Here is a 26,348-nt window from a genome sequence, read left to right as displayed (position 1 = left end):
GATTAGCAGCATTTCTGACACATCAGTCACCAGTTTTCTTCAGTAGTTTTCCACGTGCATCAGGTTACCCACCTGCTCCTTGGAGACACAGGGTCATGCCGTTCCAGCTCTTTCAGCTGGAATAAATAGATTACTGACCTCAGCTGACTCCAGTTTAGGAACTAACCAGAAAATGTTTAACAGTAAGACTGTTTATAATTTTTAATAGCACAAGTGCATTTCCTTCATAGATCTTGGAGCAGAAGATGTGACTTTAGATTTTGAAAGGGAGGGGGAACAGATTTTACACACCCAGCGACTCCAGGTTGTGCAAGAAGCACAGGATAAGGCAACAGAGATGAGTGTGTGATATCTTTTAAAAAACTGGGTATTGCATCTGACAAAGTGGGTATTCACCCACGAAAGCTCATGCTCCAATATGTCTGTTGGTCTATAAGGTGCCACAGGACTCTTTGCTGCTTTTTACAGATCCAGGCTAACACGGCTACCCCTCTGATACTTTTAAAATAAGGTTTTCCCCATTGAAAATACTTCTTGTCTCCTGGTCGATACATTTACTCTAAAGTGAACTGAAAAACTTAAGCCTACTTTACAGTAGAATTTGATGATAGTAGGTTGCCTATCAGAGGTGGCTCTTAGAACTGATTTCTAGAGCTGGTCAAAATTTTCAACAAACTTTTTGCTTCTCTCTCTGGCTTAATGAACATTTAATTATTTACACAAAGTGGCTCAGCACCAACAGGAGACGTCAGATCTGTAACTCAATATCCTGGTAGTTACAGTGCTCTTGATCCAGAGCAGAGACCTGAAGCTGAGTCTCCCATATCCCACATGTAGGCCCTAGCCACCAAGCTATCGGCTATCCTGCGAGAGAGTGTGTGCGCACATGGGTGGGTGTTTTTTCATTAAAAAAAAAGGTGTTTCCTTCCACATTCAAATGAAAACAAGTTTTGAAACCTTGAAACTTTTCTTGAGGAATGGAATTGTTTCCTGGCTGCCCCTGCCAATTTCACAATGGAAGTAAAACCCTTAAAGAGTTGAAGTGCTACCTGTCAGGGAAACCAAGAAATCCCTGAAATATTTGCATCATGGTAGATTTCCTATCTGTCGTGTTAGTGATGGCTGGAAGACCCTGTTTTACAATATCTAGCCTGTCATTCTGTTCATGTCAATGGACTTTGCATCTGGGCCTCGGAGTGCTGAAGTCTAGCTTGAGTGTCTTGCTTGAGTAAGGGCTTCAGGACGGGAGCTCACCAGCACACGGCCTTCAGTGGGGTTATGCCTGTTTATGGCCCAGTGTCTGAGTTACGACTGCAGAATCCAACCCCCCGTTGGTAGGCAAGTCTTAATGACTTAATGCATGCGATTTTAAAAGGAAGGTTAAAATGTGCTGCTGTCTTTAACCCTGCACTTCCAAATGCATTTGTAGGTATAGGGCTCTGTAGAATGAGGATAGATGATCCAGGGGTCAGTGTGCTGGCCTGAGACCTGGGTTCAAGTTTCTGCTCTGCCACAGACTTCCTGTGTGACTTTGGGCAACTCACTTAGCCTCTCTGTGCCTCAGTTCCCCATCTGTACAATGGAGATAATAACACTGCCCTGCCCTCACTGGAGTGTTGGGAGGATACACCAGTAATGGGTGGCATATAAGTACCTAAGGCAGATATACACCTATAACTGGTCCAGCCTAGTACTTCTATCTGCATGTGCCCCGAGGGGTGTCACTACATATTCTTCCCTTTCCTTTATGCATTGGTCATGAAGGAGACTTCATGGTGGGCGCATCCTTAGGTACTTTCTTTACAGAACTGATGTGAGGGCACCCCATTCAATCTAGGGCTGGCCTGTGCTGTAGCATAACGACCCCACTTCCCCAGCAGGCAGGATACACAAAGGTTTTGCTAATCACATTTGGGATTTTTTTTTATCTCCAAACTGTTTTACTAACGTTAACTAACCCTTGCAACATCCCTGTGGGGGAAATGAGTACTAGTCCCATTTTACAGATGGGGATACTGAGGAAAAGCAGTTATGTTCACAGGGGGACTCTGTCAGTCAGAATTAGAATTCAGGAAAACTTGGCGCCCGGATCATGTTGAAACCATTAGCTGATGCCTCTTGCACAGAGAATAGAACCAAGGAGCTTTTCTGACTCTAGAAACACATGCAGTTATTGTCCTCCTTTCTTTAATTTGATTCCCAAAAGCCCCAAGCCTGCAACTACTCTGTGTGTAGAACTGACTCCAGTATGAGGTGTCGAATTCAAGAGAAGTCGTTTGCCAGAGTCCTGAGTATTACCGGTACCTATTGATAAAAGATGCCCACTTTCTGAATAGCCATTGTTCCCACTCCCAAGTGAAAGAAATGTGTACTGCTAGGCCAGGAGTAAATCGCTTTGAACAGAACATTTTAACATTCATACTTTTGTCTTAATTCATCATTCAACAATGCTGCTCCTATTGAAAGGCCAGAGAGCCCAGAAGAAAATACTCACCCATATGCTAGTAACAGGAACGTGTACATTTAAACAGCAGAGAGTCCTGTGGCACCTTATAGACTAACAGACGTATTGAAGCATGAGCTTTCGTGGGTGAATACCCACTTCGTCGGATGCATGAAAGCTCATGCTCCAATACGTCCGTTAGTCTATAAGGTGCCACAGGACTCTTTGCTGCTTTTACAGATCCAGACTAACACGGCTACCCCTCTGATACATTTAAACAGCTGATCTCAGGTAAAAATTAAGGCCTAGATTTTTTTTCAAATGTAGTCCCCTAACGTGAGGCACATGAGCCCTGATCCTCTGGTGACTTGCACACTGAAGTCAGTGCAACTACTCTCCACGAGTAAAGTTAGGCATGTGTACACATCTAGGCAGGACTGGGACCTTAGCCCCCTGGGCAGTTGCCCAACCCTGTTCAGAAAAGCACTTAAAAGCTTGTGATGTCAATGGGATTCCTCTCAAGCATGAAGGTAAGCGTGTGCTCAGGTGCTTTGCCGGATGCGGGGTCTGATCCTTAGAGGGCTGAGCATACAGCACTTGCTGAAGACAATCTCTGCAGCACCTCTAAACAGCAAGTCTTATTGACTTGCTACAGGCAGACATGGATGCCTAAACGTAGGCATTCCAGTCTGACCGCTATGGGGGAGATTGTCAATGGCACAAAGGGCAGTTAGGCACCCAGTTCTCACTGACGTCCAATGGGAGAAGGGCACTCAAATGCCCTTTGGAAATCTCCCCCTTTGGGCCTTAAATATTTATGTAGAAACCTAAATAAAAGGTGCCTTGATCCGCATTGAGTCAGCTACATTTGAAAACTGTGGCCTAGGAGAGGGAAAAACAGGTTAACTCTCCTTTCCCTTTTTTCAGTTCACGCCACTAAACATGCTCCTGTGGCCTCCGTTGTTTAATGCATGGACTTGACAGTCTCAAGATGCAGAATGTGTTGCCACAGACTAACTGGAAACCACAATCCATCTGCATTATTGGGTATGTCTTCCCGTATCTCAAGTGCTACGAAATAATCCTAGGTTATCGAAGACTATGCAATCATTTAACAATATTGCTTATAGCTCCCAAAGGTTACCAGGGAGACCATCTTTTTTTAGCCTCAGTTCAGCAAAGCACTTTTGAACTTAATGGGACTTCTCATGTGCTTAAAGTGAAGCATGTGTTTAAGTGTTTTGCTGAATCAGGGCCTCAAGTCTTCAGGGGCTTTTTAATGTATTTTAAAGATGATATTTAACCAGATTGGTGCTTTTAGTGTGAATTTAGCAAAAGACTTATTTAAACTTTAACTGACAAATTTATTTGAAGTCATAAAGTATTTGATCATCAGAGAGAGAGAATATAAATAAGACACTGGACATACACAATCTACAGTTAATTCAATATTCAATTTTACAGGTAACAGTATACATATTGTTTTGCCTTTCTTCACAATCAGTTTTCACTATATCTGCTGTGAAATACACAAATGCATAGAATGGAGAAAGTGTAGTGGTGGTGAACATAAGTATGTGCATTGGGATGCCTCCCCAACAACATATGAAGAACAGTCGTAACTAAACCAAGCCTAACAAAATGTTGAGACGGTATTTGGCAACAAGACATTAGGTGCAACTTTGAAAAGATTTGCAATAAAGTTGTCATAGAGGAATCAGTAAAGAAAAACATTAGTTTAACAATCCAGAAAGACCAATATTCTTGGGTCAAGAGTTTTCTTGACCCTGTTGGAAAACAGTGGTTATTTGATAATAAATACATCTATTCACAGTTTAATGTTTATGTGGAAAGAATAAAGCTAGCAATCTACGAATTAAAAAGGTGAAAAGCAAAGTTAACGTATGGTCCTCATAGTATAAAGGGAAATGTGATTATTAATAAATGATTGGCTTATTAAAGACCATTTAAATTTAGAAAAGCTAATAGAAATTCAAAAATGAAAAAAAAAAGCCTTACTCTGTTACTGCTTTTTTTTAACCTGTTGGAAGAACAGAGAAATAGGTACACGGTTTTCTACCATGAATTTGTGAAGAGATTATTCATTGTTCACATTTCTCCTGTAGAAATATAGACATTGTCGCTGCTTTTACAATGGATGAGATCTTTATTTTTAAAAAAGCTTGAGGGCTAAGTAAGTGACGAAGCAAGTCATTGCTTTGGAGAATGAACTGACAACAGAAAACAAAATACGTTCTCAGCTCTGCAAAGCACGAGTCTTGGTGTTCAGTAGTTTTCTGTAGACACAATGAGCAGTGTCACTTGGACTTTCCTTAAGCCAGCCACTCTGACGTGAATCCTTGGTCAATTGTCTTTGGCTAACCCAGGGCTGGCCAGCCTCTTGAGCACATTTGCTTTTCTTTCTCCGTGTAACTATCTTACTTTTTCCTCAGAAGTCATTTTTTGCCCCATATTTTAGTCTCAACAGTAGATGATGCTTAGTAGCCTGAAGTCTTTTCCCCACAGTGTGGTGGGTCCTGTATCAAAACTGGGCATGATCAACTTCATCTAACCAAGAGGCAGGGCTAGCAGGGAAGTCTGGATACCCTCCACTGCTCCCTGTGGAGAGATCAGAACTGGGTCCATTCCCACCTAAGACTCTCATTGGCTGGGGCACGCCTTGTCCACCTTGAGCTATGATGCCTAAACCGTTGTCTGGATAAACCAAGCTTGAGATTAAAGGCTGGTGGCCTGGTAATGCCTGCAAAGAAGCTGGTGATTGGGGTATCCCGTAGGGGCTGTTGGATCTGAGGTCGTGGTACTGGTCCTGAGCGGGAATGCCACTGTGTTCCAAAGAGAAGCTCCCGTTGGTCCCAGCTTGTCTCCCCAAAGCAGGAGAAGCTTCATTTAGGTTGCTGTAAATCCCATTGGAGTGACTCATTTCTGACATAGAGGGCTCATCTGAAAGGGAAACGGGCTTGATTTATTGGGAAAGCAAACTAGCTGGAGATAATCTGATCAGAAACCTTGAATGCTTTGGAACTCTAAAACCCATGGATGGATAGATAGATTAGATGGGCGTGTATGGCAAGAGAGCAAGAGGACTTGCATGTTTTGCACAGCTTTTCAATGCTATGTTGGTCTTGTCATTTCTCAATTCCTTATTACCTCTGTTTTTTACCTATGGCTGGATCTCAGCAAGACAATGGGATTTTTTTTATCATGGGGGCAGGAGTCTAATTCACTTGGACTTTTAAAAACATGTAGATACTAAAAAATAACCTTATTTTTAAAAAACATCCTTTAAGGGAGAAGTGAGTCTAGGCTCTTGATCTGCCTCTTGCTATTGTTCTGTGTTCCTTTTATTAATTATTATTATGGCCTCATTAGTTATATTTATCTCTATTTTCACTATCATTTCAGGAGCTACCATGATACTCACTGCTAGAAGGGAATGATCTAAAGGAAAACCATCCATTCCTTAGGAAAAGGAATTAAAATTGCAGTGTTTTTTCAGTGATCAGAAATAGGTTAATGGAGTGTATTTGGATCACTTAAAACATTTTTGAAAATGAAAAAATATTTTCTAGTTACCAGCAAAATTATATTTGCATTTCTTGGACCCTTCATAAAAACTGAGACTGACTCTCTTATCTAGGATATCAACCTGGTGCATATCTTAAACTTATCAATTGTTGTGTTTAATACTTTTCGTTACTGTGTAATGGGATAGTCATATAAAATAATGATGCTGCATAAGCTCATGTGGGACCAGGCATGAAAACGTAATACAGTGTTAGGGAATCAATAGACAAGCTGAAATTTTTTAAATAGATTTCTACATTAAGCTGAGCGAACATTTTTTATCTAAAGAGTTTTCCATTGGAAAACGCTGTTTTGACAAAAACCAAAATTTTTCACAAAATTACATTGACTTCAACAAAACTTTATTTTGAAAAATTGGAAAAAACATTTTGAAAATGTCAAAAACCTCACGTTTCAATATTTTCAAAATGGAAAGTCTTGATGCTTTTGGCTCAAAACTACTTTTGGCATTGCGAGGTTCTTGAACTCTACGGTAACAGGCCCCTATCGGTACCTTGTATTGGCAGAAGGTACCTGATCACAGGAAGGAGCCGTTAACTGATTGCTGTGCTAAGAAATGCCACGAAGACGAGGTGTCCATGATACTGAGCAAGCACTGAACAGCTGGATAACACTTTTGAAGTCAAGGGCAACTACTCTTGCTTAAAGTTAAGCATGTGGTTAAGTGCTCTATTGCATCAAAGTTGGAGGGAAGGTCTGTCAATACAGATGACAGAGTGACATCTCTCCTCCAAAGAAGCTTGAAATCCTATGACAGCAACAGCCCAAAACAAGGAGATAAAATAAAAAAATACCCCCAAAATAATTCAGTGGAATAATCCCCACCTCCCAAAAATTGTTGAAATAAAAACACTTCCAGAACATAACTCATGGAATATGACCACCCCAGAAACAATCCAATGGGTTTCAGAGACTCTCCTATCAATATTTGCAATATAAACATTCTGATCAATCGTTCTGGACTTTTTTGCTTTTAAATCTTTATCATTTATAAAGTTCCTCAAAGAAACGTGTTCCTTTAATGTCAGAGGTCACTTGCCCGGACAAATCCGGAGTGACATTCTTCATGTTTTTCCTTTGATGGTTTCCAATGTGACACCATTTAAAAAAAAATAGCTTCCACCTTTAGTTTCTCAAATGCAATTGAGTCCAAATTGTCTCCTGCCCTGAGGAGTTCTAAATCACTCACTGCAGTCACAGTGGAGATAAGTTACTTAGCAGAATGCAGACTCAGTCATGGGTTGCTCCAGTTCTTGCTGACACGTATTTGTGTTTATGTTCCCAGTTTAATTCACCTGTATTGGGCATTTGTTTTCTTTGATTATTTTATGGCAGGAAATGCTTAGCAAGCAAATGGTATTTAAAGAATGACATGAAACTGTGATGCAAAACCAACAGCTTTGCTTGGAAGAAGGCTGGGTGAAAAATGCGCTTGGGGTGAAATTGACCCCTGTCCAGGGGGTTAGCATGAGGCCTATGCACCCTGAAATCTCGCTCAAGCCTTGAATTACACTCCTGTGATCGCCGCAGCATACCAGTAGTGCCAACCAGAAAATGCACCTTCTTCCTCTTACCTGTAAAGGAGACCTCAGCATCACTATCTGGGCCTTCCTCCTGGATACTGTCCTTGTCAGATTTTGAATTCCCCCGGGATCTTTTCATATTCCTAAAGTACTGGCCCCATCTCTGCCTCCCAGCATCTTTCTTTAGTCTTTTTTCCTTAGCCCTTCTGTTCTGGAACCACACCTGCCCAATGAAACAAAGGAGGTTAAAGGAACAACTTGAGAAGTTTCTAGTTTTCTAGAGAAAAGTATTGGCAGGAGAGAGAGGCATGACAACAATTTTAATATTTGCATCAAATGATTTTTTTCATATAAAAATTTGGTTTTCAATGAAAAGCCTTTTTTCAATGGATAAAACTCTTCATAGGCCAAAAACTTTCAATCGGCTTTTCGAGCTATTCATTCCACATGCAAGTACCACTGCACCTGCACAGAGTCCCACTGAAATCAAGGGAAGCCCCTGTGAGTAGGGTGCATTGGGGGACCAGAGCCTTTTGACTAGATAGAAGCACAGAGATCAGGTACAAATATTAGATCTGCCCCCAAAATGGGAGGAAATTGTGAAACTTTCACTGAACAATTATTTCAAGGTTTGTTTTTCTTTGTCAAAATTCAAAATGTTGATGTTTTTGTTTTTAACGTTGCAAAATGTGAATATTTTTTGCCAGCTTTAGAGCTGGTTTTTTTAAGAAAACAAGGGGGAAGTGGGGTGGAAGGCATGGATCTGCGAAAATTGTGATTTTTTTTTTACCCCCAGTTTTTTGATCAACATTTCAAATTTTGACCAACATTATAAAAATCCAAATTTGGAGCATTTTACCCAGCTGTAGCAAATATGCTCTGGCAAATCTGTGTGTGTGTGTGTGTTGAAACCATTCTGAAAGCACAAGCACTGGCCATTACTCCAGGTCTGTACAGAGATGGCCACCACAAGATAGATGTTTAATAACAAAAAAGACCCTTTTCTTGATCCAGTCTGACCAACTAACACGGATTGTTGAGTCAATACCTGTATATAGAAGGAAGCCTTACAAAGAAGAGCGATTTATTGGGTGGGGGGTGGACTCCCTTGGCTTTCCAAGGGGGCAGGGACCCCTGCGTGGGATGCTCCCGCTGCCCCAGCTCACCTGTACGACTCTCATATCCAGCCCGGTCTCTGAGGACAGCTGCTCTCTCACGTGCCTGGCCGGTTTGGGGGAATTGTTATAAGCGTTTTTCAGGGTTTCCAGCTGCTTGGCTGTGATCGTGGTTCGGGGTCTCTTCGCCGTGGACTCCGCCTCTGCAAACGTTGGCAAGAAATAAAGCCCGTTATTGCCCACGCAGAGAGCCCCGTCTGAGTCACGGTCGCCTGAAGAATGGCCCAGGGCAAGGAGTGAAAACCTGGCACTGGGGTGTCACGCCCGGGTTGGCTTTGGTCGCATTCAAACTAGTCTGGAACTGGACGGGGGGAGTCCAGGGGAAAACAAACCCGCGCTCCCTTTGCCAGCATTTAAGGGACGAGCACAATGTATCGGAGGAGAACGGAAATCGCTCTGGTTTCATGGGGTGACACATGGTTACTCTCCTGTGTTAATTTAACTTCTCCCGGGAGACACAGTAAGAGGTGCGCGCGCCGCTTTGTGTTGCTTTGTGTGGTTTGGTTGGTTTTGGCCTGAGCAGGGCTATGAAATATCCCCTCGACAGCAACTCCGCCCGTCTTCACGGGGGCACAAATACTGGGCCTTTGACTAGACCCTGGACGCACGTTCTGAAAGCGAGAGTCGGATTTCACCAGGCTCCACTGTGGGCCGCTCCCCGCCGGAGAATTATTCCCACGGGTGATTTTTCACTGTTCTGCTTCCTTCACCTCCAGACCCGCTACTGTTCGCAGAATATGAACAGGGGCCCCCAGCGGCGAGCTGGGGGAGTGTGTGTCCGGGGTGCGCCAACCCAAAGTGGCGCTGGAGTTCACCGTGCAGGATGGCGTGTGACCTGACTGTCATAACGCCCACAGCAGCGGGCGCCGCTAGGGGGCGCCGACCCGAACACGGGGGCCATATATTCCCCCTGAAATCCCAAATCCCAGTCATCCGATTAAACCCCTGTAAGTAACCGCGGTGCCGTTCATTGAACCCCCCCTGCTGGGGGTGCGTGAGAGACCCAGGACATCAGTGGCTCACAGAAGACACCCAGCCTGCCTGGGGCAATCTGGAAAAGATCCAACGGGTTAATCTGCTAGTCGAGTGTAGGGACCTTGGGGTCTGACACGTTAGTTGGGATCACATTATCTTGGGCCCTCAGCCTGCGATGTGTGTATAGAACACACCGCTGAAGCGTTAACTCTGGGGCTAAATAACCCCGCTTGTTATTCTAGAACCAAATTGTTCACAATTAGGCTCAAATATACTTATAAAGGGGGGGGATTTTAACGTTGCTTTGGGCCCCCCAGATCTCTGCCAAACTGCTTGACTGGGGCAGCAGCAAACATCTGTTCTAAAGCTGCACCTGAAACTCTAATAACCACCTCAAAACTGTGTGTGTGTGAGAGAGAGAGAGAGATTGATTCAGTGTGTGTGTGTGAAATTTCCCACTGTCTCTTCTCTTTCAGCAATTATATGCGCTCTATAAATAGCTAATACTTAGAAATGTCTGCATTTGAATGGGGTTTGCATTTTGGACGCATGGAGGGATATACAGACGGACAGTTACCACAGCAGAGAGCTGGCCGATTCCCAGTACCACTTGTACAGAAAATGGAACGTTGCTTCCTTTAAACCAGTGAAGGCTGAAATAGCTGCTATTACTGTCCCCTTGGAAATCTGGAACACGACGAAGCTGGTAAGATTTTAGGCGTGTTCTATGATTATCCTATGAATTCACCTGACTTTAGAAGATCATGTGTTTGGAACAGGTTGGTGCTTAGTAAGAATTTCAAAATCAAAATATAGTTTTAGCGTGTGGTCCTTAGAGACCCCGAGAGCTCCCGGCTCGGAAGGGGACCCCTGGAAAAACAATTTCTCAATCGTCTTGCTGCCCCTGTTGGAGTCAATGGCAACAAAAGTTTCCGTGTCAAAGCATCAGCCTGCAGTGCTGACTCAAACAAAACTCAATAAAGTCAATAGAAGTTTTGCCTCGGGATGCTCCCCCCCCAAAAAAAAACTATCCTAAGCCCAGATACAAAAATACAGACCCTTTTCAAGCTGAAATATGGGTTTTAATTTATTTCGGTGCTGGGCATTCTCAAGTAGGGTTTACTTGCTATAAGGTGGGAGACGGATGAAAGTAATTAATAATTGGCTAATAGTGACCCCTAGTTTGGTGACTCCCTAGTTCTCATAACACAAGAACTAGGGGTCACCAAATGCAATTAGCAGGTTTAAAACAACCAAAAGGAAGTATTTTTTTCACACAATGCACAGTCAACCTGTGGAACTCCTTGCCAGAGGATGTTGTGAAGGCCAGGATTATAACAGGGTTAATAAAAGAACTGGGTAAATTCATGGAGGATAGGTCCATCAATGGCTATTAGCCAGGGGATGGTGTCCCTAGCCTCTGTTTGCCAGAAGCTGGGAATGGGTGACGGGATGGATCACTTGATGATTCCCTGTTCTGTTCATTCCCTCTGGGGGACCTGGCATTGGCCACTGTCTGAAGACAGGATACTGGGCTAGATGGGTCTTTGGTCTGACCCAGTGTGGCCATTCATATGTTCTTAGTTCTCTCACTGATTTTATATTTTGGAAAATAAAATAAATCTCTCCGAGCAATGCAAGGGTGTAACCCCCTTATCTTCCTGAGCTATGTTTTGAAGGAGACACTCTAAGCTGCAGATCACTCAGTTTTATCGAGTTCCCCTCATCTCTGTTACTGAATCTTGCTTGATCTACCAGCTTGTATGGGAAGGAATTTGGGTGGGGGGGTGGCCAGAGGCAACCTCCCACTTCCCTAGATTCCCCGGGGCACTCTGCTAGCTAGGACCATCCCAGGCTGACTGGCCCAGTTACCTCTCTGCTTGGCGGTCTCATAGTCTCCTTTACAGACCAGCCGGCTGTCCTCCATGAGGTAGAACTCGTCCCCCGTGGCCAGCTGCCTTTTACACACGATGCAAGAGAAGCAGTGCAGGTGGTAGACAAAATCCTGGGCCCTTCTCACCACCTGGGTCGGGGGGATCCCCTGCTGACAGGCGGCACATTTTGTCCCAAACCTCCTATTTAAAAAAAAATCCAACAGAAAGTTGCTAGTGACTGAACTGCAACGAAAGATTCCCCAAGCCCTGGGCAGAAGCTGCTGCTGGTTCTGCGTCACGGGAGGGGTCGGACTTGCTCGGTTCCCACCGTGTTCACTTTCGGTCGGAGCGAATCCGGGGTCGCGTCACAGCGGACTCCTGCCCTGCAGCTGGGCTGGCCCGCTCCCCGCAAGCCCAGGGGCCGCCTGGGGAGGACGCCCTGCCTGAGCCGGTGATGCAGCGTGGGCAGGACACTCCGAGGCCTCAGGAGGTGCTTGGAGCGAGGCAGGTCCCCGAATCCAGCCCCTGAACTGGAGCCTGCCCGGCTGCTGCCCGCAGTTGAGAGGGGTCTGCCTTGCAGCTGGGGCGGGGGCAGCTGCCTTCCAGTGAGTGGCACCGAATTGCCTCGCCTCGCCTGGGCTCCAGTGGAGCTTGTGCGGCGTGAGAGGCGAGCGAGGGGCTCACACGCCAAAGGATTTGCTGGGCCCGGGGGCTCTTCGCCCGGGGGGGGGGGGCAGCAGGTTTAAGTTCAAACCGGGGGCTGGATCGTTGGCGTTTTAGCAAGACAAAGATACGGGCCCAGGGAGCAGCGCCGCCCCCCACGCGTTCCACGCGCGGACACGCGGCGCGCCTGGTCCCCGGGGGACACGCTGGCTCGGTAGAACGCGCGTGGGAGCGGGTCTGAACGCCCCGGGTGGGCGGGGTCCCAGCAGGCAGTATCTACAGGGAGTTTAATTCTGTATCGAGCTGGGGGGGGGGGGCGTTTCCAGAATCGACTCTCGTTCCGTATTTGATTTGACTGCGGGTGGTTTCTATTGCAGGGTCACAAAGGAAAGGGCCCGCTTTCTTTTTGCTGTGGATGCAAAATCTGGGGGGGGGGAAACCCAGCGGGGTCCCAGATGCTGGATGAGCTCCGACCTCGGGAATGGCGCGCGACTCTTACACTTGCAAGCCCTGTTTTACTTATTGCAACCGGGATAAAACCGGGGAAAGAGTGGCGGGGGGGGGGCGGGGTTTGCTACTACCAAACACACAAAATCATCGATTGAATTAAAATGTAAAAACCCAAACTTAGGCCTTAGCCGTCTATTGGTGCGTGTTTCTCCCTGTCTTCTGGGGATCGATTTCAGCTTCGCTGCGGGGATATTCGGAGCCGCGCGTGTCACGATCAGAAGGAGAGTCTCGCTGAGGTTCTTGGCCAGGCACAACTCCGCTTTGGGCTCAAGTTGCGCAGCGCCAGGCCCGGGGCCTGTTTGCTCGGAGCCCCCGCCAGGAGAACTCTGAGCAGCGGCTGCAAAGCAAGTCAGCCGGAGGTGCCGCTGTCCCCTGTTACACATCAACTTTACTGAAATCCCTTTGCGGGAGTGAGGTGCCGAAAGGCAAATCTGTCTCTCCCCCCTCCTTTACTGAACTTTTTTTTTTAATCAGCCTCTGATTTCCTCTTTATTCGCACGGTTCTTTTCTGCATGCAGATAGTTATCAGAGGCAACCATGATCTCCCAGGAAGCCGTATATTCCAAGGGGAGAAAGCCCGCTTCCAGCGGTAGTCAGGGGATGTGTGGACGGGCAGAGCAGTTCTAAGCATCTCCTAGGAAAGCAAAACAATACCCCCCATGCCCCACAACCCCTCACCCCACTTCTCCATTCACCCTCCATATGGGGCCTTGCTACGATTAATGATTACCGGTGGCTAGTCACTTTCCCCACCCCCATGTCCCGGCCCTAAAATCTCTACCACGTCACGCCCCCCCTTCCTCCAAGGGTGCTTGGTTTGGTTTGGTTTTACTCACTTGAAAAAGTCCTCTTTGCAATACACGCTGTCCCCTCTGCTGAAGCATTTCTCAGCCAGCTGGGTCTGGCAATCGCTGCATTTCAGGCATTTGCTGTGCCAGTGTCTGTCCAGCACCTTCAGGATGAACCTGTCCACAATGTGTTGGTTGCAGCCTGCACAGAGAGGGATTTCTGGGAGGGGAGAGAGGGGGATAAAGGACATAATTATGCGGTTTAATTTCTCAGTTCTAGAGCAGCTAGGGGCCCGATCCCACCCTCGCAATGGGAAGGCGTCAGTTGGAACAGGATTGGATCAGATCTGGGGGTAACGTCTGCGCATGAATTAAACTCCAGTTGCTGGAAGGAGCGCCGACTAATCGTTCTGTGTCCACACACAGACACGGGCACGTTTCCTGGGTCGGTTTCTCGGGCTCGGGCTTGCGAATCGGGCTCGTGTTAGCGAGCATGAATTCAGCTCTCAGACCCAGGCACAACATGGTTCTATGGGAGACACTTCACGGCGTGGGAAGGCTGGGATTCGCCTCCACAGCAAGAGCCACGGGAGCTCCAGAGCCCACAATGCAACTGCCTGATGTTGGAGAGACAGGGACCAACTTCTGCTTGGGAAGGAAACGAACTTTGGAGCGTGCACCGAGCTCTTCTTCAGGCCTGGTGCAAGAACAGATTTCACCTTACCCCCCTTGTCTCTCTCGCATCCCGGGGCCCAGAAACTACAGCAACAATTTCGTGCCGGGCAAAAAAAAAACCCCAACAACCCCCACATTGAAACGATGAATCACAATCGCCTGTTGTTGACAAAAGCACATCCCAGGTCATCCAGAATAAAAACAGAGACGGGAAAACCGACCCATTAAGTCACGTGATAGCCCACGCCGGTTTTAAACATGGCAAAGGCAACGCGCGTGTGTGTGGGGCCGTGTGTAAAATTCTGGGATTTATTATTCAAGACCCAGAGACGCTGAAAGTGCCTTTTAAGAATAAATACTGGGGGGAGGGTCAGAAAAGAAACGGGTTCAAATGCCTCTGGGAAGCTGGATTCATTCTGATCTCCTATTTCAGGAGGGGGGAAGAGGCGCCGGATTATTTCTAACGGTGTCCTAGAATGAGCACTTGCTCTAGATCTGCTCCAGAAGCCGCATTTTGCAGGTATAACTTCCGGGTCCGGTAAAATCATTCAAAACAAAGCACCCCCCGAAGCGGGCTGATGGCAGACGAGACGCGCCGCTCCATTGCAGATCTGCGGGTTGGGCGCACACGCGCCCCGGGTGGGTTTCGCCGGGTCCTGGACACGCGCGCGCGACCACCCAACCCGGCTGCATTTGGCGTGAGCCGAACACAACCGCAGGTGCCGGTCGGAAAAGAGAAACATTTTTCAAGGCAAAACAGTTCGTGCCGGAGCCCGATTCCATCCCGGTGGAATCCCCATCGCCGGGAGCTTTGGAAGTCCCGTGGAGTGTCAACAAATCAACAAACAAAACCAGTGTTCCCGCGCCCGAAATCAGCTGTTGGCGCCCCGGCCGGGCGAGGCTAGAGGGGTCCCCTCCCGAGCATTGCAACGGAGGAGCAGCAAACAGAGATTTATCCTCATTGCATTTTGATTCTGTTTCTGCCCAGCGAATAACACCATTTCCGCCATCCACAAAACCCACCAGTACAAATTACATTGGCCAAAAAAAGTTCTGCTTTTTTTTTGTTTTGTTTTGAGGTTTTTTTTGTTTTGTTTTGGGTTTTTTTCCTGTTGTTGTTGTTTTGTTGGGTTTTTTTGGTATAAATTCCCAGGGAAATATTCAGAAAAACAACAATAATTTGACAGGCTCGTTGCGTTGTCTAATATATCACCCCCCCCCCCTCCCGCGCAACACAAGACGTGCAAAAATCTCGTGAAACAAACACACAATTATTGATCATCTGACACCCCCACCCAAAATACAGCAAAGACATTGCAAGGAGAGAGAAACAACTTGCCAGCTAACGTTAGACTCCAAGGTTGGCATCCCATATTCTCAGCAACTGTCCAGCACCAGCTAAGCTCCTCCGCACAAGCTGCTGGCGGACGCTCAGGTCAGACAGAAGGTGCTGCTGTCTGACCCCCAGGACCCAAGCTGGGGTGGGGAGGGAGAGATGAGGGGGGAAGCTTAAGACTCCCAAATCACCGTCTCATAACCAAGGAATATTGCTTCCTTCTGCTCCTTGCCTCTAATCTGATTTTCTAAGACAAAATACAATCTCTTAAATTAATATAAACCCTCGTGGAAATTAATTTCCTGCCTTGCAGGGTGTGTATATACACACACACCCCTATTAAATGACTAGAGCCTTACGTTGCATTGTGAGTCCAGCAGAGAGAGGAAACGTCCTTAAAACGTGTCTTCGGGGTGCAGCATCCTCCCTGGGTTTACACGCGGGAGCAGATCCCCCATTTTTATGGTTCTTTGTAGCCCTTCGGGTCGTCCCTTCCCCCCCACCAGAAAAACAAATCTAAACTGCCTTTGACCCCGGGAGCCCTGGGTTTGCCATCTTTACACACATCTCCCGTCCCTCTCCCTCACTGCTACCAATTCTATAATTAGGCCTGAGTCAAATATTCCTGGTCACAGCCTTCCCCCGAACCAATCAGGAATCCCCCTCCACCCTGGATCTTTCTCCAAATCACGCCTGACAATTCAAACGGTGAAGGCTGCTGCAGACTAAGCGGGGTGAGAGAGAGGAGATTTAATTCACTAAATCAGTTTATTTTTAGACCTGGGTCACTTCAGCTTCTTTCGTTGGTGTCAGTTTTAAGAGCCTGGGGGAGGGGGGTGCGATCACGTGGGCACCGGGGTTAATTTCAGCGCCAGTGCCCAGCTGCAAGGTTCCAGGGTCCACGCAGGAGGGATGCTGCCGCTTGAACTTTTTAGGAATAAACGGGCGAGGCCGCGGTATAAAGGAAACCCCCTGGGATTCCTGAGCCAGCCAACACTGGACCCTGTCCTGAGCTTTGCGTTTCATTGTGTGTTTATCTCGGGTCTTAATTTTCTTGGTGACGCTGAAGTACTTCGTCAAAAGAAATAAAATTCATTCCCCGATTGGCCACCTGTTCTCAGCAAAGACCCTCTGCGCTGCAAGCGGAGCTGCCCGGGCCTTGGTCCAAATAGATACCGAAGTACAAATACATAAACCATGTGCGTGTACTCGGTAGAGTCTTCGATTTAAGACCAGAACTGACCCCCCTCTAGTCTGATCTGCACAGGCCGATATTGGCTACAAAGTGTTTCATCTTTTCCAGAGAGACGAGTCTGGCTGTGTGCCTGCGAGCCAGCCACACGAGTCAGCGAACAGCCTGGGCGACACACACAGGGAAAGGTACAAACACCGCTTATTAAAACGACTTTTTCCCAGCGCTTGGGGTCTGTGTTTATCCGAGACTCAATGCAGGGGCTCTGAGAAATGTCCCCCCCCCCTCCTTTTTTTTAAAGAAATGGGCGAGCAAAGGTTGCGCTGTATTTGCCATCAATAACCGAATATTGTCATGGTCCCTCCAGCGATGCTGCCCCGAGGAGTATCTCCGGGGTGATCTCTGGCACCGGGCCCCACGGCAGCCACTGACACTACAGACGGGGCCATTCAATTGTTTGGTCTCCACAGTCACCGACCCGCCTCTTGAGAATGTAAATACACGTTTGGCTTCTGACCAGCAGGATAATTAATAGATTTCCCCCAACCGGGTGTAGCCACCCCTACTGCTTCGGAACGGTTCTGCCCTGGGGATGCAAGTTCCCGGCAGCCAGAAACAAGCTGGGGCATCACCAGAGCGGAATAAAGTTTGTCGCTTTCCAGCAGGGACGCGCGCCACGAACAGGTGCTCGCAGGTGGCCGACGCTGCCCGTAGGCCATATCCTGGGTGTACTGCATGTGACGCTGCTCACATGGCACCCTGTGGGATCCATTACAGACGTACACCCTGGGCAGGGGGAACCTGGGGCTAGCCGGGCTGCCCATCGCGGTGAGCAGGAGTCAATATTGTCCTCTCCCCCTGCGCGTATTGCCCAGAACCCAGGACTACTAGGAAGCACTTGTCTTTCCTTGAGTCTCAGACAAGAGCCAGGCTGGATATTAAAACGTTCAGCGGGGAATGAATTTGGTGAGAAAATAAAGTGCGTTTGCAAACCCCCTGTCGCTGGCTCTTGGGCCGGTGGTTCGAAGTCTAACAAGACATGAGGCGTTTCGCTGGGGGCAGGGGGGTGCGTGTGGGTTTCTGGCTGGACTCGTTTGTCGGTTAGATTCGCTCTGATCCTGTGTCTGCACTGCCGGGATGGGCACCTGGGACCTAAGCTGGGGGTGGCATTTGAAGAACCAGCAAAGCCTCCTCAGAGCGGCACCCAAGTGCCTTGAAAAGGAAGAGGCGATTTTCGCTCGTTCTCGATGAACAAGGCAGGTCCCCGGGGCGAACCTGGCGAGGAGTTGGGGGAGGGGCGCTGGGCGCTAGCCCCGCCGGCTGTTCAAGCAGCCCAGGTAGAAAGCTCCCTGCTCAATTATTTATCCGTCCCACGCCCCGGCCCTGCGCTGGAAGCGGCATCTAGCTTTTGTTTGCATTGTGAGCCGCTGCTAAAACTTTAATGCCCTGCTGTTATCCTGATCCTCCCCTCGGCGGCGGGAGAGAGAAAACCGGGGGTCCTCTGGCTTAGACCTGAGCAGGGTGCCGGAGTAGAGGGGGGCGGGCGGGCGGGGGGGGGGGGGTCTGACTTTTTCTGTCCCCTTTTATTCTGGGGCTGTATTAAAACCGAAATCTCGCCTTGTCAGGTCTCATCTGCACACTCCAGCCCTGGGCTGTTGCCTCTGATAACCAGCGATCTAACTTTCTACACCTGCGCCAACGTGTGTTTCAGCTCGGAAGGAAACATGAGTGGCACAAAAACACCGCCCTTTCCCTGGCTCTCGTTAGCCCGGGGGATGAAACCCTGTTTAGCCCGCAACGTGAAAAGACCAGATGTGTTGTTTTCCCTTCACAATGGGCCTTGGTGCCCTGCGGTGCTTTTAAAGGGTGTTTCAAAAAACGCGTTGAGAAAGGGACAGAATTGCACAGGTTGTGCGAACAACCCCCTTAGTCAAACGCGCTGCAAGCTGAGCCGTTTTATCCTTGTACTTCCCTGATCTCAGCCAGCAGCCTTCCGGCCAGGGGACCGAGCTATACCTTTAAAACCAACGCTTTTAGGCAATCCTAGAAGATGAGGGTTGGAAGAACCCTCGGGAGGTCATCTAGTCCAAGGTCAAAAATAATGCAGGACCGTCTTCTCGGTGCTCCGGGCAGGCAGGTGTCATAAACTATGAATTTCTTTAGGGACAAAATACTTTTCTGATCTGTTGCTGGGAAAGGCGCGTTTCATTCTTGAGACCTGACTCTTTTTCTTAACAATAAATATATAAAAATTTAAACCTGGGGTTTCTCGCACCGATTTATTTTAAGGCCTTTTTTTTTCATGTGGCGCCTTTCTGCCCACTGTACTTGTGTCCCAGGAACTGGTACCCAATTTCCCCCTCATGGTGTCAATAAGACTTTGAATAAAGTGCATGAAATATCAACATCCAGCGAGTTGCTATTTAACAACCAAGCAGAAAAATCTGTCAAAGCTGCAACACCCTTCACCATCTCAGGGCTAGTTCATTTCAAGATCCCCAAGACTTTGGACCCGATCCTGAAATCTTTTCTCAGGCAAAACCCTCAGTCAAGCTTCCTGGGAATTTTTGCCTAGATAAGGACAGGAGGGAAGATCGGGCCTGTTCAGACATAAAAGATGCGCTGGGCTCTGGGAGAGGGGGCCGCGGTGACTCCGAATAGCGGGTGAAACAGACAAGGAAAGAGACCAGGCTCTGGGCGGCAGGGAAGGCCTCACGCGGTCTTGCTTTTATAAAGAAGCAGCAGCTAAAGCATATGTCAGGGATACCTCCCTGTCCCTTCTCCTGCCCTGCCTGATCCCTCGCCCTCTGATCTATAAGCCCGGGCATTACTGAGATAAGAAACCACAGGGCACCGGAGAGACCCGAGCAAACCATTTCAGGGAGCAGGGACTCCCCATTCGGAGGGGGACAATCGGATTCCCCAGCCCCCTGACTGATCGCAGCAGGGCCGGTCGCGCCTCGTTTGGGGCGAGCTCGCAGGGGAAGATTTCGTTTGCCTCCCGGGGTTGGATTTTGCAGAGCTCCGCTCTAAATGCAACTCTCCCTGCAGAGCACCCCGAGAAGTTTCCGAGCGATCCCTGCCGGGCGGAGCGATAATCAGTCGAGGCAACGGACATATTTCTACCGAGGGCGCCGGAGTCCTTTGCAAGGAGCTGGCCCAGGGCAGCGGAAATATTATTTATGGGCGCCCGGGACTACAGATAAATGATATTTTCATGCAGTTCTTTCCACCATTAATTCGCCTTAGGCTGGTTTGAGTTTTTCAGCAAAAGTCTCCCCTGATTTATGACGACAGACGTACAATTAACTCGATGTGTAATAAATAAATGGCGGAGGGGCCGCTCTCCATTTCTCCTGCTCCTACCGTTGAGTCAGGAGTTCAGAGGCGCCAAAAAAAAAAGTGCATTCAAATAAACGAGGTAATAATTAGCAATCATTGATCGTACAGATCCAGGGGTGCGCGTTTGCACTGACCCCTCTTCCTACACTGCGCGGTGCTCTGCGATCTTGCCAGCTGCACCTGTTCGAAGATCCCCTAGAACCATCACCTGTCTGCAGACCCATTGAGAAGCCGGATTCCCCCCCCAGCCCCCGAAACGCCCTGTACCTTTGCGCACATCCTCGTTCTGTGCCAGCAAAGCGAAGAGCATCTCTGTATTGGAGCAGTCCTTGCCCGCGCTCAGTTCCTTAAGAGCATCCATCTTGCATCGCCTTCCGCCACAAACTCTGCACAAATGGGGCGCTGCCGCCCACTCCGGGGTCTCGGAGGCAAACGTGGCCCGTGTCTGCCCGCCCTCTCCCCTCTCCGGCGCTCCCTGTCCTCCCCAAGCAAGCCCGAAGCCGCGGACCATATGCCTGTGCCGCACGGAACCCTCCAAGTCCATCCAGGGTCCACACAACACCCACCCACACCCCGCTGGAGGTGTCGTGCGCTCGCAGTGCAGAAGAGGGAGTTGCACGCAGGAGCAAGCCGGGCTGAGGAGTAACCCTGCTGACTTAAAGTTCACCCCATGCAAAGGAGGATGGAATATCATCACCGCCAGCTAGTGGGAGGCTGCAGGCCTCAACTGGGCTCCAGGGGCCGGCGGAGGCAAAGGGAACCATTCGTCATTTTTATGTGTGCAGGGGACAAATAATGAATAGGGCCTGATCGCCGCTGAAAATACTTCAGTGGGGCTCCCCAGGGACGGTTTTAGCTGACGCCTGCTTTGCTGGGCCCTGAGGTGGTTGTCTCAGGGGGGCTGCGGGCAGAGGGAGGCCAGGCGTAAGCAGGAAGCGGGGAGCAAATGGAGAAGGGGAAGCAGCGCTGAGATTAGTCGAGTCTATTTCCCAGAAAGCAATTTACAGTCTCCTGCAGCTTGTTAGCGCAACAGCCATCACCTTCCTCGCCGAATAAATAGCGAGCGCAAAGCCCGGGCCTACTCTCCAAGCGAAGCTGGGATTTGGGGAGGGGGGGTCCCATCGAATCTGGAAGTATCAAATTAACTCCCCCCCCAGGAAAACGCGTTGCTTTTGTATTTATTTACCCGCCGCTCATTTAGCAAATACACTCGTGACATCCCCCTGCGTTCCTCTCCTGTCCCATTGTGTCCACACGTGGAAGATATTTCTAAAGGGAAGCGCATTGTTTGATGGGGTGGGGGGCAGAGCTCAGTGCCTACCTGGCCGCTCGGAAAGCTCACATCTCCCCCAGGACCAGGAGGGAGGATACCCCAGCACCGCGCACGGACGCTGCTGCTCAGCCCACGCGGTAGCACGTGGGCTTCCGCGCTCTTCGCTTCCATGCAGCGGTTAGGAAAACCGGGTCCACACGCGCTCCAACCTGGGCTTGACTCTGCGTACCAGCCCTGGAACCAAGGGCAGGGTCGGGATGTAAAGAGGCTGCCCCCAATAATGCCAAAATATTGAGCAAGCTGCTTATCCGCGAGCACCCCGCCGCCCTTCCCAGCTGTGAAACCCCCTCTCTCTTTAAGGAAGGGGGTTTTGCCCAGGCAGGCAAGTCCCAAGGTTGAAAGGAAATGGGCCAGATCATTAGTTCGTAGGAGCTACCTGCAAAATGACAAAAGATCTATTGGGAGAATGAAATCGCCTCCTCTTCTGCACCACGCTGGTCTCCGAGAGACAAGTGGGGATGGGGGGAGTTGAGTCAATAGGAATCTGATTTTTAGAATTATTTCTATGCATCTCTTTCCCCTTACTCCCCGAAAACTCCTATTCCCCCCTTTAAAGCGGAGCCCTTTCATGCTGGGGGCTCCTTGCGCTTCCGGGACCCGATCCAAAGCCCCATGGACAGGCTCCCATTGGCTTCCGCGGCAAACCAAGCTCCTCGGGAGTTGCATGGACCAGCTCCCTTGACTCGGAGCTTGCAGGGTGGCCGGCTGCCACGCTTGGAATGTTGGGAGCAGCTGTGGGCAGAATGGCTCGAGAAACCGGTGTCTTTCTCCTGTCCCTTCCCACCGTGTCACAGGACTCGGCCAAGCCCGTCTAACCTTGCCCTGGCCTGGAGAGCAGAGGGAGCCGTTCTCATAAGGGTGTCCAGTGCCCCCACTCTGGTTTTTTTTTAAGACAACTGTTTACTCGGCAGCTCAATACAATGTTAAGTGCGGCAACACCCTGATAAATTTTATTGACACTGATCTTTAGAGGCAAAAGGTGTCTGGGGAAATCAAGCGTAGTGCTCCTGCCGTACCCTGCAGATGAATTCAAAATCAATGCCCCATTTGCCTGCATTTTCCGAGGATATGAAACGCATTTTGGTGAAAGGTGTGCGATGCCTCAATGTTATTTCCAACTTTTAAGCTTTAATAATAATTTTATGTCCTATTGATCGCCTTCTCTGAAGGAGCCGGGCGACACTAATGGTATCAAATGAGAAACACTTATGCCCGAGGAGTGGTACAATCTATGGCTCTAGGTAGGCTTAGCTTTTTATCAAAGAGCAGAGGTATAAGGGGTGGGTAGGTGTGATCTGCTTTTGCATCCACCCAGCTTCTTAAAGCCCAATTCGCACCCACACAAAGGAGTGTGTTCTTATTCCTTTCATGCCTAAACTAGGGAGACTGGTCTGGAATTATACTAACCACCCTGGAGCCAAGGCATGTGGGTTTAGCTGTGCTGGAAGGGGCAGACTGTTAGGTCTGGAGCATCTGGTATTGCATTAGCAGCATTTCCCCTTCGGTAACTGCAGGCTCGGGAACTGCATTCGCTGGGCTTTCTGGCTCCCAGGCGTGGGGTTTACCTGGGCGGGATGAGGGCTGCACTTTTTGTTGTTAGGATCTTGCCTTGCACTAGCATCTCCCACAAGTGCAGGGCTCTGGAATTGTCTCGGGGGGGGGCATCGTGTGCTCCTGGTTTATGGGTTAATCTGGAAGGGAAGGATCAGGGGTTTTTGCCCGGGGTCTCTAGCATCCGACAAAGCCCCAGCCCGGGAATTCCATCGCTCTTCCCCGGGGGTAACAGACTGGCCGCTCGGCGAGGAACTGGGCTCCCGGCCGCACACACACGGCACCGATTAATGCTTTAGCTCAGCCATACCCGCTCGATTTACACCAAATAACCAAACCCAATCGAGCGGCTTTGCAGGCTGAAGGCTGTGCGGCAGGGGTGCAAATGCTGTTTTAACCCGCTAGCGGTTTAGTCTGGATGCACTCCTGAAACGCTACAATATTTGTCACTGTTTATACAGGAACCCCCCATTTTATTTCTTGTCTAACGGGGCTTCTCTGTTAATAAAGCCCCAGCAAAGAGCGTTTGCAGCGATGGCTTCTTAACATCGCCATTCTCCGGGGCAGCTGGGATTTTTCCCACCCCTAATTAAGAAAGTACCGTATTGGAAGTACATTTTTTTAGGATTAAAATTCCAGATTATTTTTCCCCTTATTGAAACAGATTAAAGAGTCCAGGGTGGCGGGTGTATTACCTGAAAGCAGAAACGAAAGTAATATCGAGATCTTAGTCCGCTCCTTTGAACCATGGACATTCCTGCTGGATGTCAGCCGCGCTCTCCTCCCAGCCCCTACCCACCCAGCACGGTGACTGCTCCGGGAAGGACATTGCAGCCATCAGTCAAATACCCGTTAGACTCAGTGGAAGAAGGAGTTTAAAAGGTTACAAAACTAGAGCGATTCCCCCGAGTCTGAGAGTTAATCACCCAAATGAACAGATGAGAAATCGGCAAAAATCAAGTGGATTTCCCTGGATTATTGACTCTCCAGTCGGGCAGGTTTTCCTCTTGCTATGTCTAAACATGCCCAGGGACAGGGCCGCATTGACGTGTCTACATTTAAAACCCCTCAACCCTTAGGCCGGACAAGATTCCCCTTCGAATTCCACTTCCATTGAGGAACCTTCTTCCGACAGAACAAATCTCCAAACCCCCCTTGTTAAAACGCGGCTCCAATGTGCACGTTAACGGGCTAAGCGGTCGGGGTTCTGCTAGATTTCCGTCTCGGCGCCCGGGTGAGCGATAACCCATTGAAAGGGACACGGCTGGAGCCGGGTCGCGGCAGAGCTGGGCTGGGTATTTATGAAAGGGTGAGACGGTGTCTAACCGAACAGATAAATAAGGGAAATAGACTGAATGTCAGATCGGCTGCGGGTGTGCGGAGGGGACAGGAGAGACCGACTGGACAGAGTTCAGCGGCGTGTTTTACCATTTTAGCTGCTCCCTTGTTCTATTAACGTCTCCCCCAGCTAAGAGATGGATAATAACACCCCGCATCCGGCTGCCTCGAACCCCGCGCTGCTTGTTCAGGCGAGTTCATGGAAAGGCCAATGTGGCTGATTTCTCTCACTCCAGCAGAATAAGGGGTTTTGTCTTCCTAGTTCATCGAGCTTCGAGCCACCCCAGGGCGGAGCTGCCACCTGACTAACCGCACCGGCTGGGTCGCCACGTGCGGCTGAACAGCCGCGTTAGCAAAGCGAGGTGTGCTCGGAAATCGAGTTTTCCTTAACACGCGGCTCTTTCTCGGCGGCGCGGGACTTTGGGGTGGACGTGTCCCCGGAAATAGCCCCCGCACGCGGGAGCGTCCCGGCCGGGCCGGTGGGTTGCTCTGGGGACCGGAGCAGCGGGCACCGGTCGCTCACCTGCGCGTCCCTATGGAAGAGCCTGGGCTCGGGGCGGGTGGGCGGCTGCGGGGCTCTGGCAGCTGACAGCAGGGAGTGATGGAGGAGCTGGGACATCTCCGCTCAGACACGCGCTCTACAGCTGTCCAGCCAGCCACTAACAATACCGCTCATTAGCCATTCCCGGCGTCTGTGGCAGGCAAAGCCCCACACGGCGAGCGAGGCTCCCCCCTCCCCCCCCCCAGCGCACGTTTTCTTTTCTTTTCGTTTTGTTTCCTTTTTCAACGCTGTTTGCAGAAAGCCAGCAGGAGATGCCGCCTGCACCGGATCTATTCCCTCCCCACCTCGGACTGCAACACGTGGGGACACCGCTCTAGGCAAGGGGAAATCTGCCAAAGGGTCCTGCCACTTGGTGATGGAAAAGCCACACCAAATATTACCAGCCTCAAGCAGCCAGGCGCCTGGGACCCGAGCCCCGAAAGCCACTGACTGTCTGGTGTAGCCACCCTAGAGATCTGCGAGCCACACGTGACAAACACCTGCTTTCCTGGTTACACATAAAGGGGTTTCTCCCCCCCCCCCAGCACTCTGATAGTTCAAACGGAGACACCCCCCCCCCCTCTGCAATTTATCTTAACTAGAACCTCCTGAGAACAAGGTGACATTGCTGGTCCAGGCGACCCATTTCACTGCGGAGTGGGGTGGGAATTCCTGACCTCCACGCCAGTGTCACCGACAGTTGAACAGCCCGGGGGGGGGAGGGGAGTTTCTGCTGTCCAGTATTGGGAAGAAAGAGAGAGAGAGAGAGAGAGACTCTTACCTGGGGTCCGGCTGAAGGGGCAGATCTCAGCTGCCTTCTCGGAACTAGCTCGGACTCTTTCCAGCAGCATCTCGGGGCCGGGCGAGGAAGGACCGACCCGGGCGAACTTCAGGAGAACTTGGTGGGCTCGGGTCGCCTGGGCAGAAAGAAAACTACTCCCTCTCACCGCTCCGCACCGGGCTGCGGGAGCCCTGCGGGGAGCGCTGCGCCGGGCGGTCACCTCCCCGCACTTAGGAGAGGCTGCAACCTTTTAATCTAGTGGCTCCGGGGAAGGGGGCCCGGCTCAGCGCTGGCTTCCCACCCGCGCAGTGGCTGGCGTCAGTTGACCCTCCGTTGCCACCGGTGTGCTGCTTAGCATAACAAAGCCCAGGGAGTGACTGCCAACGAGGGGGAGCTCTCCGTGGTGCTGACACGGGACGCCCAGCCAGCCTGGCGTGTGGTCTCCCCCCCGCCCCCCAGACATACCCATACACGTGTCCAGCTTTCAGCCCGCACAATGGGGCTGGGCGGACCCCAGCGCCGGCTCATTGTCTTTATGCAGAGCTCCCTTTTCGTTAAGACGCGTTTCCTTTGTCCCGCCACAAAAGTCTCCCTCGGTCCATCAGGCCATTAATGGGCCGAGTTGCGGGTGCTTCCGCCCCTGCTCGGCTCATACGCACACGGTGCAGGGGCGATTCCTTCCTCTGGGTTTGTGGTGGGGGC

General features: G+C 49.8%; 1 protein-coding gene across 1 annotated transcript; it reads right to left on the bottom strand.

Annotated features, from left to right (window-relative positions):
* Window positions 1–4,351: 4,351 nt before the first annotated feature.
* LHX3 (LIM homeobox 3) lies at window positions 4,352–25,868 on the bottom strand. The gene is made up of 6 exons (XM_044992996.1): window positions 25,647–25,868; window positions 13,606–13,777; window positions 11,595–11,797; window positions 8,739–8,890; window positions 7,624–7,795; window positions 4,352–5,404 (listed from the first exon to the last, which is right to left on the bottom strand). The coding sequence occupies exons 1-6, from the start codon at window positions 25,714–25,716 to the stop codon at window positions 4,986–4,988; spliced, it is 1,188 nt and encodes a 395-aa protein (XP_044848931.1). The 5' UTR covers window positions 25,717–25,868; the 3' UTR covers window positions 4,352–4,985.
* Window positions 25,869–26,348: the final 480 nt, after the last annotated feature.

Source organism: Mauremys mutica, chromosome 18, assembly GCF_020497125.1.
Source record: "Mauremys mutica isolate MM-2020 ecotype Southern chromosome 18, ASM2049712v1, whole genome shotgun sequence".
Classification (NCBI taxonomy): domain Eukaryota; kingdom Metazoa; phylum Chordata; order Testudines; family Geoemydidae; genus Mauremys; species Mauremys mutica.
Note: the sequence above shows the minus strand (reverse complement) of the source record. Positions and strands in the feature narration are given on the sequence as shown.

Bases quoted from the DNA above. Each gene is read 5' to 3' on its own strand.
- LHX3 (XM_044992996.1), bottom strand. From the start codon at position 25,716: ATGCTGCTGGAAAGAGTCCGAGCTAGTTCCGAGAAGGCAGCTGAGATC. The intron at 11,798-13,605 runs GTGAGTAAAACC...TTTTTTAAATAG, and splicing joins TGCAAAGAGGACTTTTTCAA to GAGGTTTGGGACAAAATGTG. The intron at 8,891-11,594 runs GTAACTGGGCCA...CAACGTTTGCAG, and splicing joins TGAGACCGCCAAGCAGAGAG to AGGCGGAGTCCACGGCGAAG.